The sequence below is a fragment of the Heliangelus exortis genome, chromosome 3 (assembly GCF_036169615.1).
Source record: "Heliangelus exortis chromosome 3, bHelExo1.hap1, whole genome shotgun sequence".
Lineage (NCBI taxonomy): Eukaryota > Metazoa > Chordata > Aves > Apodiformes > Trochilidae > Heliangelus > Heliangelus exortis.
Window position 1 is genome coordinate 40197255 of NC_092424.1, and position 16023 is coordinate 40213277.

Here is a 16023-nt window from a genome sequence, read left to right on the forward strand (position 1 = left end):
CAGCAGTCTTTGGTTTGACATGGGAGACTGGTATGGGGGGAGGTTAATGCTCCATGCTGCTGCCCTGTATCTACCAGTGTCACTACAGCTGGTCCCAGCTATTCTGGGATCTTCTGTTCCCAGAGTTCTTGGATTCTGTGCCATGACAAAACCAAGCCAGGTTTAAAACTGTATGTGTAAACCAGCAACCTTTTCTGCAAGTTAGCGTGAGACTGCTAATGAAGCCACTGTGCTCAATTACTTCACAGATATATATTATTAAAATTTTCCTGGGGTTTTGTTGTTTGGTTGTTTTTCATCAGACCTTGTTTCCTGTAATAGTAGCAAAACCAGAGCCCCAGGGTGAATATGTTCTTTCTAAGATACAGGTTGCTACTGCATCCTGATACCTCTCACTCTGGTGTTTAGCTCTCTGACTACACATTTGGCTATCATATTGATCAGACATTAGAGAAAAGATAGGGTTTACTTAGAATTTAATATTAATTTTTAAGTGGAATATGTTACTTATTTTCCAAAGTCCGTGACATACTGGCATTGTTACAGATTTATCCAGAACACCTGTAGTTAGTCAAGACCTTGTTTCCATATTAAGCTTTGTTGTTTGAGTCTTCCTAACTTTATACAGCCACTTAAATCCATTCAAAATATTTCAAGGTATATTGCTCATTACTAACTTTTCCATTAACCTCTTCCCCTCACCCCTAATAAATTACTACTTGGGTTCCTACAAATAAGGTATTTTCATGTGTGCTGTAATGATTTCAGGTGTGCAGTTGCCCTGTAAGACATACTCCATTTTGTCTCTGTCATGTCTGGAACACAATAACCCAGTCTTGCATTAGAAAAAGTTGCATTAAATTTTCTAGGCAATACCTAAAGCAACATTAAGTGGCTGTATTTTTTTTTTTCCACATGGGAAAAATAAAGTTACCTAAAAAAATGGGTTAATTTTACATTTCTCTTTGAAAAAGTGACAGTTCTGTGTAGGGAGGCCTTCCAGACTTTGTTTTAGGTAACTAGTATCCTTGTACTGATTTCTGGGGGCAGTAGATTAAGCCTTGGCTTTCATATTTTAAAAAATTGCCCCACCCCACCCGAGTCCCTGTACAATACCAGTATAGGCTAGGCAAGTTTTACTTTACTCAGGGCATAAGACAGAACTGAATCCATCACAACAGTTGGGAATAAAGTGCACACAAACACCAGGGCTTTCTCCTTCAGCTTTGCTACCATGTAACGTGCCTTGGGTGCAGGAGACATTAAAGCATCTACCATAGCATCTACAACCTCATTGCCATTTGCACTCCCTTCGCTGAGAATGCTGTTGAAGAAGTTTGCCCGCTCTTGAACGTACTCCTTGTTGTAAACTGCCTTTTCCTCTTCACTGAGTTCATTCCAGATCTCTTCAGCACTGAGCGGCGGCTGAATTCTTGTAGAGCGTGCATAATTTCCTGGCTGAATAATGCAGACCTAAAAGTAAGATGTACAACTTATTAAGATGCAATCAGGCATTCTCAATTCAGTCAAATCCTGTAGTCAGTAAAACAGATCAAAAGCTTTCTCCAGACAGATTTCTTTCAGAAAATGCTGCTTTGTTTAAATTTTAACCTTGAAAACTTGGCTGAAGTAAAGTATATTCCCATGAAAAGTTTAAGATTGCAGAGGTGCTTTATTCTGACTTCCTAATTTCTCTCTGATGTTAGGCTTCTTGCCTGACTACTCAGAAAACCTGCACAGAATGCAATAGTGCACCTTTAAAATTTTTTATGGAATGCTTAATGGTATAAATGTTTTCACCATACTGAGACAAAGAATTTCAGTATGACTTTCATGTTTCTGAAGTGGAATACTCGGGATTTTTCATTCAGTGGTAAATCTTGCAATTGGTAATTTTTTGCCCTGGTGTGGGACAAAAGGAGATGACAAAGAAAATTAGAAGGTCCTAGGGAAAACATTGCTATCTTCCCCAAGTAGATGGAATCAAAAGGAAAATAGGTGTTACTAGCCAAGTGGAGAGGACCAAAGACCTGGTATAGCTCTCAGTGAAGTCATCAGAAAATTTCTATGGATTTCTGTGGATGTAGATTTAAACTGAAAGCACAAAAATACTTTGCTGCACAGCCTGTTTTCTCTGCTTGCATTGTTGCTGCTGTTCTGCTAACTTCTGAGGCTTCTTGGGAATTTCAGAGCAGGCTGAACACTCACAGGATGTGTCCTTTTCCTCAGCTAACAATAAGCTTGCTGAAACTATTTGTAGATTAAACAACATTAAAAACCTCCATGGCATTTGACTGACTTGGTTTCTAAAAACTTGGTTTTCTAAAAACTACAGCACAAGGTGAGGAAAAATGCCACTGAGCTGTGACTTGGGGATCTGACAGACATTCTCTGGGAAGTCTCTGGTAGTTTGAAACCTTAATGCCCTTAGTCTACCATTCAGCCTGTCTACCAGAGGCTACCACTCAGCAGAGAGACAGCATGCATAGCTTGGAGCATCTTATGCTGCCTCAGGTAGGTTTGTCATCTTTTGGAACCCTCCCTTTGGGTACTATTTTTAAAGCCTTTAGTATTAGCCAAACTAATGCCAATAGTAAACTTTCCCACATTTATTTTTAACAAATGAGGTCAAAAACTTCATGTTTTGGAGCTATTTGGAGTTGGCTAGGCTTTTGAGAGATTATACTGTTTTCCCCTTCCTTGATTTTCTGTAGCCTTCTTTCTAATGGAAGTCTCATCCTTTTTCTTCTGTAGGCAGCCAGCTTGCCTGGCCAGCATTGAGTGGGACAGAGCCATAGCACCATCTGTTCTTTTTCCAGAAATAACAAAGGAAATGGCACAAAGAGGATGGGAGCAGAGGGAAGAGGGACTGTGTATTCTGCAGGCTCTCTGCAGGGTAGGTGCTGTGGCAAATGCCAGCCAGTGTCTTGAATATATAGATGAAAACAGAAATAACTCTCATAGATATTCCAGAAATGTTTGTCAGCCTGGCTCACTGTACTGTGTGCTGGGCCTGTTCTGGGGGTGGGGAAACACTAAAAATCTTCAAATGACCAAAGTAGCTAACCTGTTCAGCTAAGCTCTTCCACACATTTGAGATCATCCTCAGTTGATTGGTTCAAAGCCTCATCCTGCTGTGTGGTACTAGGATGTGTAGAATCAGTTCTATTTTATAGCATTTTATTCTTATCTGAGAGGGGTAGGTTAATAGATGTATAGCTGCAATTTCTTCTAACACAAAGCTTATGAACAATGCTGTAAATCTGTGCATATAGAAAGTACACCAGGGTAAATCCCTTAGGGGAAACTTTTAGTGCTTGAGAAGAGTGTTTCAGCAATGGAGTGACTATGGCAAAAACGCCTAGTGAATCTACTGAGCAATATAAGCTCCAGGTTTGACTATTAGTGTCTCTTAGACAGGGCACTAAGTAGCTGTTTCCACAATGAGGAAGGAGCTTTTAAGCAATAATGTTGTAGTAGAAGAGAAAGAACCTCTCGGGTAGATGACAAGCCTTCCTTCTCACTGCACAGCACTCATGTCTGGGCTCTCTGCTCCTGCAGCCATCCTAGAGAAAGTTTCAGTTACCTGGTACTGCTTTGAGGTCTTCTCAGAACAGGGCACTGCTCTGGCAGACCTGGCTCAGAAAGTTTCTCCACTCAAGAGGATGTGGAGAAAGGGTGGAAGTCTAAGCATTGGCACAGAGGGAGGAGCACTATCCTACAGCTTCTCAGAACCACAGACATTGCCCAGTTACGCTGTACTCAGTGATTTCTGGCAGTCATATAGAAATCACAGACTCAGCTCTGATAATTACTTTTGGGTTTTGGATGCATGGAGCTTACTGTGCACAAGATTAGATATTAGAATCACAGAATCATAGGATTTTCAGAGTTGGAAGGGACCTTCAAGATCATCTAGTTCCAACCCCCCTGCCATGGGCAGGGACACCTCCCACTAGATCAGGTTGCTCAGAGCCCTGTCCTTAAAAACTTCCAGGGATGGAGCTTCCATCATGTCTCTGGGCAACCTGTTCCAGTGTCTCACCACCCTCATGGTGAAGAATTTCTTCCTCACTTCCAGTCTAAATTACCCACCTCTAGTTTGTATCCATCCCCCCCAGTCCTATCACTACCTGACATCCTAAAAAGTCCCTCACCAGCTTTCTTGTAGGCCCCTTCAGATACTGGAAGGCTACAGTAAGGTCTCCTCAGAGCCTTCTCCTCTCCAGACTGAATAACCCCAACTCTCTCAGTCTGTCCTCACAGGAGAGGTGCTCCAGCCCTCTGATCATCTTCATGGCCCTTCTCTGGACATGCTCCATCACATCCATGTCTTTCCTGTAATAGGGGCTCCAGAACTGGACACAGTGCTCCAGGGGGGAGTCTCACAAGAGCAGAGTAGAAAATATTATTTTCCATACACTTGCTCTTGGTTTCCTTGGCCAAAATTTCCACTCTCATCTCTTGTCTATCATTCTTTGTTCAAGTCCCTTTCTTTTTCCCCCACAGAAAGATGCATTTCAGCTCTATAGGAGGTTTCAGGAGTTAAACTTCTCTCTTTCTAATCTTAAAATCAACATAAAAAACAGCAGGTAGTTTTACACAACTACTTCTTACATCTCTTACCTGGACACCAAACTTCTTCATTTCCAGTCGGAGAGCATCACAAAATTTTTCAATAGCTGCCTTGGTCATAGAATAAATGCCATTTCCCAGAGTAAAATAGGCAATAATGCTGGACATGAAAACAATACGGCCTGGAAAGAAAACAGTGCAAACATCATTCTCAGTCTTTAACATAGAATTTATTTACCTGAACTGCTAATAAGGTGGTGTTTAGCATGATGCTGGTTTACTACATAGTATACCAAAGCTGGGCTGTCTTAGTGTCAGGTCCCAGCGCAGAACTGCACTCAGGTCTGTTCAGCAGAGAACATCACACAAAAATCTTTTCTTCTGGTGCCAGACACTGTACTAGACAACGAATGACACATTCCCAACGTGCTGCTTATGCCTTTGAAGTCTGAGACAGAATGAAACAAAGTGGTGCCCTAAAAACTTCAGACTGAAAAATAGTAATAAAAGACTATATTAGTGGCAGGAGAAGGGCTGCAGATGAGAGGAGCGGATTATTTACCCACCACTGGGTATATGACTGCCATATTTTCTGTGCTAATGTTGTCTCTGCTTACAACTGAGACCTGGCTTACAACTGTGCATATAAAGTCAAAATCAGACTTCTCAGTGATAAGCTTTACCAAAGAAAGGTGACTTGACACAATTTATGCAGCCTCACACTGCCTTGTTGTTATTTCCTTGCTCTGTGCTGCTTTTTTTCCACTTTATAACTCTTGCCAAGTGCTGGCATGCCTTAGATAGCAGAGAATTCTGACTTGAGGCACGGGGCTGTGGTTCATTTCCACTGTTTAATTGTAAATTTCTATCACATAGTAATACTATAGATTAAGAAATGTGTGAATGGTGGTGTATAAATACCAGAGGTGAGAGAGAAGATGGCCTCACTGCTAACAGTACAGAGAACATAGCTGCATTACTATTGCTGCCACAGATGCAGATAATGTCTGGGCCCTAGGTCTGACCAAAAGGCACAGATTTGTGGAGTATCAAAAGGGTTTCATGTCATAGAATCATAGAATCAGCTGGGTTGGAATGGACCTCTGAGATGATCAAGTCCAACGCTTGCTCCACTACCACCGTGGTTACCAGACCATGGCACTAAGTGCCACATCCAGTCTCCTTTTAAATATATCCAGGGACGGAGAATCCACCACTTCCCTGGGCAGCCCATTCCAATGTCTGATCACCCTCTCAGTAAAGAAATTCTTTCTAATGTCCAACCTAAACCTCCCCCAGCACAACTTGAGACCGTGCCCTCTTGTCTTGCTGAGAGTTGCCTGGAAGAAGAGACCAACCCCCCCCCTGGCTACACCCTCCTTTCAGGGAGTTGTAGAGAGTGATGAGGTCTCCCCTGAGCCTCCTCTTCTTCAGGCTGAACAGCCCCAGCTCCCTCAGCCTCACCTCACAGGACTTGTGACTTTATACAATAACAGAAAAACTGTTAGCCTCCTGATCAAGATGGTACATCAGTCCCTCCTCTCAGAGCACCATGTTTAATTCTAGGCTGGAGGGCAGTAACTCCCTTTGCAAGTACTAGGAATCTTGAAGCATTTCTTGGCACAGGTACTTACCCTAAAATGGTAGTCAGCCCCTTCTTTCAGGACACAGCTACTGGGTAAGTGTTGGTAGGATGACTTCTGTCTCCCTTATCCAGCAGCTAAATGACTTGGGGCACACACCCAGGATGTGTGACATTTAACTTCTCCCCTTGCCTAAGGTAATCAAAACCAAGCTTTCCCCAGAGAATGCTCTAACATCCATAATTCAAGCTCTCAAATAAGAGAAGGTCACTTGCTGCTTCCCAAAAACATGAACTTCAGATGTCCTGGCTGTTTCTGCAAGGAAGGATACAGGTGACTTAGGATTCTTCCTGTAAGTGCCCTGGCCTCCTCTCCTACATTGATGAGACTTGAAAATGGAGTGCAGGAAAATAAAGGTACATTTGCAGCCAGGAGTGAGATGCAGAGCATTCTTTTGAGATAAAAAGTGCAGCCATGTATGTGCATGTATGTGCAGCCATCCAGAGTAAAATCTTCTAAGAGGTTGTACATTTACTTAATATCATACACACAATTAGTCCCTTTCACTTCAAAGCAATGTGTTGCAGTTCGTGAAGTCAGACTAAGGCCTCTGGTGGATCAGAATCTCAGACTTTCAGCTGTAAGTAAAAAAAAAGTGATGTCTCCCCATGTAATGGACACATAGCACACTCACTGGGTACATGCAATACCACGTTTTTACAAAAAACACATCCAGCTTGCAGTATTTAAAGATTTCTTTTCTCGTGCATTAGAATATCATCAGCCAAAGGCAACCAAGCAGAAAGAAGCAGAGTAGCCAAAAAGGGAAAGCTTTTATCTTACTAGTGGCACCTGGGGCTTCCAGATGAAACCTAGCCCTCATTTTACTTGATGCTGGGCACACAAATTACAAATCCTTACCTTAAAAGCTTACAACTTACCTAGACAAATTAGGAAAATGAAAAGAAAGGAAAAAGGGTATCTTTGTTTACCAAATACAGATAGGGACAAGTAGGGAACAAACTTCCAAGCAATTAAGACATGCTCCAATGCTGTAGAGGGCTGTTTGAATAATTTCTTCTCAGAAGAAAGGGTGATGCCCACAAGTACAGAGGTCCATGCAAAAGCATTTTCCTGTTCAACATCCATGCATGCTTTCACATACTTGAAGTTTCCTTCCCAAGGTCATAGAGAGGATCTTTCTAGGTGTGGAACCGGAAGGTGGATGTTTCCAGTTCACTTCGGTTGGGTCATCCTTCCTCTCCTAATTGCCAAGCAGTAAAATAGTAAAGCCTGAATAAGAATCAGGAGTTTATTGGATCCACATGTTGTCTGATTGTCAGTGTTTACAAAGTCTTGCCTGGACTTAATGATCTACTGAGAGCATTTTGAGTCAAAGACTGAGATAATTCATTATTTGTAAATGCTTCTTTCCATGTACTGTAAAGACAGAATCCTTATGGATATTTTTTCCCCTTACAACTTCACCCTCTGGTCAGGATCAAGCCGCTCTCAGGCCACACAGAAGAAGGCTGTTATTTCAGTTCAATGAGACAAATAAGGCTTCTTTTAGAGATGCTACAATACCTCGATTAGAGTAAATCAATTATTCTAAAATTAGAATTACCCTTGTATTTCCTTAGAAGGGGGAGAAATGCCAGGGTTGTCCTGATGCTCCCAAGGAGATTCACATCTGCTATTTTTTCATATTTCTCCATAGATAGCCACCCTGTCTCTCCAAATGTTGATATTCCAGCGTTGTTGACAAGCCCCCAGAAGCCTACGGAAGAGAAATATCTCAACAAGCATTTTTTACTATAAAACAGCCATCATTAGGCAACAGAACAACACCAGTGATTTGAACCCTTGGAAACAACTTTTTAGTTGTGTTATCTTTTTTTCTTTTCTACTTATAAGTGCAAGCATGTTTTGTTTAATGAAGGAATGCAATTGTGGGCATTATCTAGACTACATAAGTCTCAGTGCTATTTAATAATCACTCACCTTACAATTGTCTTAAGTTATTTATTAATAACATGATCTGGGAGACTACATCTTACTGCCAGTGCAGTATGCCATGATATTTCAATTACTTTAATCCCAATGTGTGCTATGAGCAGCTTTATGAAAATAATATTAAGACGTCTAAAGGCTAAAAGGTAAAAGGTAATATTTTTGTAGTGCCTGACTAATTTAGGAGCCTAAGTCTTGGTCCCTCTTCCAGGATTTTGAGCTTTGATTCCTTCTGAAATCATCAGAATCAGGTACATGGGTGCAGATTTGGGTAAAGGAGCCAAGTAAGGTCTGTAGCTTCAGCTTTTTTTTTTTTTTTTTACTCTACACATACCAATGGGTTTGGTGCTAAGAAGCCCAGCCCACTAAAAAGCAGGGGTGCAACTTGGTCTTGCCTTTAGAGCATACATCTGTAGATGTATGGTGAAGCAGTGAGTGACATGGTGCTTTTGAAAATATTCCTGTTTCTGTCTCCAAATCCCGACTAAGGGTGTTTCTAGGCAAATTATTTCTTTTATCATGCCTTCTACAGGATCTCCAAGCCTGAGTTTCTGGTGAGGCAGAGTGGGTAACTGCCTCTCTTCCTTCTTCTGGACACAGGGTCCAGAATATGTCTGTGATGGCAACCCAGTACCCATGATGGCAAAAATGCTCTCAGGGGACCTTTGGTCACCCTGGTGAAGGTGCTGCAGAAACCTTTGCATTGAACATTTTCCTTCTAATCTCATCTAACAAAGCTACAGTGATGCTTTCACAGTAACTTGGTTCTTCCAGGGCCCTATCAAGAGCTGCCAAAACAAGATTTTGTTCACAATAACAGTTAAACCTGAAATTTATTTATTTTTTTTAAATTAGTTTGTAAAGCAGACCTCTGTAAGATTTCCTAACATATATACATTACTTGTTTTATGTAATGAAAATTGTGGTTAAACAGAGAAAGAAACAAAGTTCTTTCAAACACTCAAACTCAGGAATTTACCACACAGAACTTAGGTAACTGTCCTCCAAAGAGCATAAATTGTTATTCAGCAGTCCATCCCTCTGCAGTCATTGGCACTGGACCTCTCTTACAACTTTTGATATAGACAGAATGCTGTCCCAGCAATGCAGCAGTTTCCTGTGTACTTACTTCTTTTCCACTGCCACAAATGTTAGCAGACAGAGTAGACGCGATGGGCAAAAAAACTGGCACCTGGAATTGGACATCCTAGACTTCCTTCTTCCTCCCGCCACAGCCCTGTTTTTCCAGGCATTTTCAACATTCTGTGGCTTTATTTCTCCTCCTTAAAACAGAACTATCCCCATGGAACTGACCTCCTTGTAAAACGCTTCAAGATCAATGGATTAGAGTCCCCAGTGAAAGCTAATTATCAGTATTTTTGTGCTTGCACATGATCTGATCTACAGATGGGCTAAGTAGATGCACACACACACACACCATCTGCTTCTACTTAAGGCTGGAGGTCTCAGTATTTAAGTTTATTTTTACATAATTGAACCCAACACAAACTAAAGCCTGGCATCACTGTAGAAGCTGTTCCCTGATCTTCTCAGCTTTACCTTACCTAATTAAAAACAAAGATGTAATTTTGCCTCTGGCACTGCATCCTGCACAGTGCAGAAAGAGCACTTGTTCCACATGCCCCTAAATTCACTAGGGTTTCAGAAATACAGCCATTAAGTTTTAGATAATTTATTTTCTTTCTCTAAACTGTGAAATGCAGAATTTAGTTTGCAGGGCTTAAGTCTTCTCTCCAGCCTCTTGCCTGCTTTTCCTCATGCACTTCAAAGACTCCAGGTGGTTAGTGGTGAAGAAAGCCTATGTGTATTAACATGCAGAGTTCACACAATAATGGTTCCCTCTTTCTGAACAGCAGCCAAAGGAAAAGCGAGGAGAAAAACACTTGAGTTAAACTAAAGAGTCCATTTCTGAAGAGAAGATAAGTAAAACATACAGATTTTGCCCAGGTTCAGCTCAAAACCTTTTATTTGTCCACAAGCTAAACATATTGTTTCTCAGAACATTTTGGTATTCCCGAATGGGAAATGTTCTGGCATTTTCCACAATTTTTCCTGTCACTTTGTTCAGTTGAATCAATTGACAAAATTCTACCCAAATATGAACAGGTCATTATTCCCTTATGATATCTTCTCAGAAAATTTTCAGCCTTCTCAGTATGTACTCAGAGTACTTGAATCAGCTTTGGTCTTCCTTTCCTGAAATGTTTGTGGTAAAAAAATGCTATAAACAATGCTATATAGAACAATGCTATAAACCTGAATACAAAGTATTTTGTATATTTGCTTAGATAAAGGCAGCTCAGGTAAGCTGAGAAATATAGTCCTTAGATGGAAAATTAGAAGGACAAGACACAAGTGAGACTCAAATACCAGAAGGACAGAGATTGCATTTTCTCAAAGTGTCCATGTAGACACATTAGGAAAAAGCAGCTGATGTTTGACCCAGAAGTGAGAAATTAGTGGCTCTCAAAACAGAACTCAGTCCAAGCACAGTTTAGGGAGAGTTAGACTGTGCTACAGCAGGGCAAGAATAAAACTGGAAAGCAGAACTGGACATCAAAGAGATTTTCACTGATCTCTAGGTTGCCAAAATGGATCCTGAGGACAAAGCTTAAGAGATATAGCAGGGGATCTAAAGAATCACTTTAGAAATCCTAATTTAAGATTAGTGAGGCTTTCAGGAGAAAAGCATTCGCTCTCCCGTAACCTCCCAGATAATATTTACTTCAAGAAATGTTGACCAAAAAGCCATTTTTTCTAAACTTGAGCACAAATTCTTGGTATCAGTGGTCTTTGGAGTTCCTCTTCTAAACCTGAGCACATGCGAAAATGACAGGCTCTTTCCTGAAAGATCCAATATTAAAGAAAAATAGCCAAGGGAAGTAGAGTGGAATTTGCCATATTCTTACTGAATGTTCATGGTAACAGCCCAGCTAAGACTCAAGTTTCAGACACTGACCATCCTTTGCCTGGAATATAACAGTGTGCCTATTTGTATAGGAAGTCTGGGCTAAAATGTGGTATCACGGGCCTACTGGGTGCTTTCTGTGAACAGGAAATCTTAATTAAATGGAGGAGAGTATTTAATAAACTTGGAATAGAAGATAGAACTGCAATTAAAATGATCTTCAAGCTAGTTGCATGTCACTCACAACAGTAAAGGAAAGGAAGAGAAATTCCTGTTTTAAACAGGAAAATCAGAAAAATACTGAGGTTAGTAGAGCCCAAGAGAGGTGCAAATCAACATGTTCCAAAGTCCCAGTCTACTCCATGTTGCTTTTAATGTGCAAGTGTAAGACATTTCTTCTTTCTAAACAAGAAAGGATTTTAAATATTTTATTATAGAATTTCATCTTAACAAGTGGGCAAGCCATAAAAACAAATAAAAGGAGGTGTCAGAACAAGCAGATTTTCATGGAGGGACAGCTCTAGAGAATAATCTATGTACTATGGAAATTGATTTGACAGCCTTCTGGGACTGACATAATTTCTAGAAAAGAGAGCCTAGAAAAGAACAATATTTACAAGGAAACAAACTATGGTGTAAGAGAATGTCCAGCTAGCTGTGCTACCAGAAGTTTGGCTTTATACTTATGGAAAACAGAGAGAGAAAGTGAGGTGGAGCTTGGTTTATTTATTCATGATTATGGCATAAGTAGAAGCTGTAGGGAGTACTGTGCTTTAGTCCTGAGAATTAGTTGGACTGAATATTCTGCTGAAAGCAGAAATGATCCTGATCACAGGAAAATACCAGAGCACAGTATTCCTCTATCCTGGATGATTTATCTTTCCACCAGCAATAGCTGAGTGAGGCTTTCGGGCTCATTCCCCTAGAACCAGGAACTTCCCATGTCTTTCCGTGCAGTGAACTGAGTCAATGGAAGAGCATGACTCTTGCATCCAGTGGAGTCCACAATTAGGTGGTTAGGTTAGTCCACTAGGACTCCAGGCAAAAAAAGCCCCCAACAAAGCAGTGAATTGCAGCCTCCAGCTTGTGTCTAGGTTTGAAGCAACTAAAATGTGACAAAGAACAAGTTTCAGTAGGGACTTGAGCTCTTTGAGACCTTGTTCATTGCCAGATTCTTGTCTGGAGAGCCCTCCATTGTGAATCTTGCACACCTCAGGACAGAGATGTTCTTACTTTGTCCATACATCAAGTCTGGAACAAAAGTATGTGATACTGACCAGGATCAATGGGCTTTATGGAAATACAGGAAGAAATGTGAGCACCTGAAAATTTGAAAGGAGGAAAATAGTGCATAGAAACATAATAAATGTGAGAAAACATATTTTCATCAACTACAAGAAAATATTTAAGATAAAGGACAAAATTTGGCTTATCAGTCAGATTAAGATGACTTGGAAGACAGCATATCCTCTACTGTCTGATATTCAGAAAATCACACCTGTCTGAGATGCCCAGTCTGTGGAAAGGATGATACTGTAATAAAAAAGAATAAATATTTAATCTTTAAAAGTATTTACTCTGAGCTATTTAAACACAGAATGCAAAAAGTGACCATTGTTTAACTGCTTTTTCATTGTTTTGATATATCTTCTGAAGTTTTATTTTGGAATCTATAGCCTTTACATACTTACCATTTAAGCTGGAACTTGCTGAAGTGGTTTCTTTTTGACCATTTTTTGAATGATACAGAGCATTTTAGTGATCTGAACGTCTAAATCCAGCATACTGATGTGACAGACTTAAAAACTTTTGTACCTGAGTGGAATTGTTTCTAGTAGGAATTATAGAACAGGGTAGAGGGAGCAATCCCTAAGCAAATGCCCAGTGATTCCCAGAGACAGATTCTTCTTCTCAGTTTCTACAGTGAGCTGCTGAATAGAATTATCTTAGTTGGAGGGAGGGGGAGAGAAAGAGAGAGAGAGAGAAACAGAACTGTCCAACAGCATTTAGCAGCTAAAAACAATGTGAGGAATACTGCCAGTAACTATTTTAAAGGTAGATGTTTTTCCAGCTTTTTAAGTATGATAATCTCACTTTTGTGAGTCATCTGTGTTATTTCTGCATCTTGGGAGACAGCCTGAGAGGGGAAGGCTCTGCTTCTTAATCAGATAAAATCAATGTCATCCATAAATACATGTATTTATTAGGCAGCGTCTTGGCTTTTTCATACCTCACCTCCCATTTCATCCCCTTCCCAACATGATAATGAAGCAGTCAGGCAGAGGCCTTGCATTTTATTATCATTCTGTGTGTTTTAGTCTCCACCTGGACTGTTTGTAATTCTGAGGGAATCTTCCTCTGAGCCCAAGGGAGCTTGCTGTCCTCCAAGTGCATCCCCCAGTGTTACACCAGGCCACACTCCCCTTGCTCCCTAAATTAGGATGGAGGTAACTGTGGCCCTGCCACGTGTTCTGAGTGAACAGGCAAGGATTTAGGTTGTCTGCAATTATTCTGCAAGTCCCTCCATGCCCCTGGGTGTATGCTTCCTGTAGGGTGTATGGCGGGCAGATTTCCTGAGGGCTGACAAACCTCACGTTGTACTTAGAAGCAGCTGGTTTTGTTTGACAGCTGCCCTCTCTGCTTTCATTAATTCATGACTTTCCCAAGTCATGCCTAGGGACACATCACTTGCCCACAGCCTCCTCTGTGGGTACACTTGTTCCTCTCCACTTTCCCTACAGTTTTCTCCTGTGGGATATCTGGAGAATAATCTGGGACTTCCCTTCCCTCCCTCAGGGATTTCCTCTTCTGGTAGAACGGCATGAAAGAGGCATCCAATATCCCTGTCAGCATCTTTGGGCAGGTGTGTGTAATGCTTAGCTAAGTACCAATGCATTTTTCATATAAAATACTGTCATTATTACAGACAGCTGTAATGGCAATTTTCACCAAATCACAGACTGGTTTGGGTCGGGAGGGACCTTAAAAACCATCTAGTTCCAACCCCCTTGCATGGGCAGGGTCACCTCCCACTAGACCTGCTTGCTCCAAGCCCCGCTGGTGGCTGCTCTCTCCAGCCACAATCCCTGACAGCCCCTACGACAGCACCTCCCTGCTGGCTGCCCTCCCGAGCCCCGAGCGAACCCAGAGGTCGTTTTCGGTACCCCGTGTCCGCCGGTTCTGCCGGGGCCGGCAAAGCGGGCACATCCGGAACTACTCCTCCAGTAGCCGGGCTCGGACCTGTCCCCACCGCCCCCCGCTCACCGCCTCACCTGGCTGGGGCAGGTGTCGCAGCACCAGCTCCTTGGCGGCCAGCACGTCGCGGGGACAGGTGACATCCAGCCGCAGGACGCGCAGATGGCCGGGGCCGGTGGCTGCCTCCCGCTGCAGCCGCCGTCCCCCATCCCCGCCGGGGCAGAGGCAGCCGGCGAAGACGGTGAAGCCGAGACGGTGAAGCCGCAGCGCCAGCAGGTGCCCGAAGCCGCTGTCGCAGCCGGTGATGAGCACGGCCCGACCCGCCGGATCCAGCCGCGCCGACCCTCGTCGCGACAACCGCGACAACAGCAGCAAGAGGAGAAGGAGAAAGAAGAGAAGAGAGGCCACTGCACACATGCTGCCCGGCCGTGTAGGGGCAGGGACACTGTCGAGAGCCCCCTCGCTCGCCCTCTGCCACCTCCCCGCCCGCCATCCGCTCCCCGCCCCTCTGCCATCCTCTTCCCGCCCCTCTCTGCCTCCCTCTTCCCGGGAACTGCGGCCGCCGGCACCGCCTTTTCCCCTCCGGGTCCGGTCTGCGGCCCCTACGAGCGGCGGTGGGGAGGGCTGGCATCCTGTTGGAACCCCGGGCTTGGTAGATGTCTGTCCCCACCGAGGAGGGGGGACCTCCTTCAACCTGTGCTTCTCTCGTATGGAAGAGATTGCCGCGGGCTGTAAGCATCGTGCGGTGATGGCCTTTGAGATCGACAAGGAGCTGGCTTGCTCCAAATGCGGTGCTGAAGTTACCCTGGAGAGTTTAATCTCTCCGTTTAACCGGGTTTCACACAATGCCGTCGCCACAGGACATGGGCATGAAAGCATTTCTACAGCATAAGCATTTCTCAATCCCTGAGGTGGAGATTTTTAATACAGCTGCATTACTATGGTACAGTTGTTACATTACTAAGTTGAGGTGGGTTTTTTATGGCCCAGATCTGTGTCTGCTATGTCAAAGGGTGCCCCATAAACACTCCTCAGTGGAGGAAAATACCTGTTTCTTGTAGGCTAAAACAACAGTTTTATGTTGGTGAACAAAGATTGCTGAGAGGTAAGATTACAGGAGCAATTTGATTAGTCAGTGTGCTCTCTGCCCTTTCTTTCATCAGAGAAGCTCTTCAAGCAGCTGTTGGAAGGGATAATATGTCACATCTGCCTTCTCTGAGTAAAATGAAATGGTTGGAGGAACCTGATGCCTTTATTAATTTTTATTTAAAGTTGGCTTGTGAAAAATGCTAAGGGGCTGAGTCATTAATTGATACATACACAGCAGCAGAGGAAGCAGGACTTAAACAAGTATAGAGATGGTCCTAAATATTTGCCTAGTTTGTATTGCTATTGTACCTCCCTGGTCAGCCTTGTTCAGTTTCAGTGGTTTGTCTTACATGTCTGCTAAGTCTGGTTGTGACAGAGAGATTTCAGAACTGGTGGTGTTTGCACGGGGATTCCTTTGCACTGACGTAGAGTGTTTTTAAGGACATTCTGAGGAGAAAGGGAATATATTTTTTTTTTTCCCATGGGCATTCATGTGTCTTTACTCTTGTCAGCTGTCCATCTAGCTGTCTAGATTTACTTTAGCTTTAAACTTGTCAGTGTTCTCTCTCCTGCAGTCTTCAGGTCTCCTGTAGGCATTGCATAATGGCAGTCCAAGTGGCTTGGAAAAGGAGGTTATGC

At 42.7% G+C, this 16023-nt stretch overlaps 1 protein-coding gene across 1 annotated transcript; it reads right to left on the reverse strand.

The window, feature by feature from the left end:
- Window positions 1-964: 964 nt before the first annotated feature.
- Window positions 965-14746, reverse strand: LOC139794551 (D-beta-hydroxybutyrate dehydrogenase, mitochondrial-like). The gene is made up of 4 exons (XM_071740280.1): window positions 14373-14746; window positions 7786-7938; window positions 4627-4757; window positions 965-1473 (listed from the first exon to the last, which is right to left on the reverse strand). The coding sequence occupies exons 1-4, from the start codon at window positions 14710-14712 to the stop codon at window positions 1126-1128; spliced, it is 972 nt and encodes a 323-aa protein (XP_071596381.1). The 5' UTR covers window positions 14713-14746; the 3' UTR covers window positions 965-1125.
- Window positions 14747-16023: the final 1277 nt, after the last annotated feature.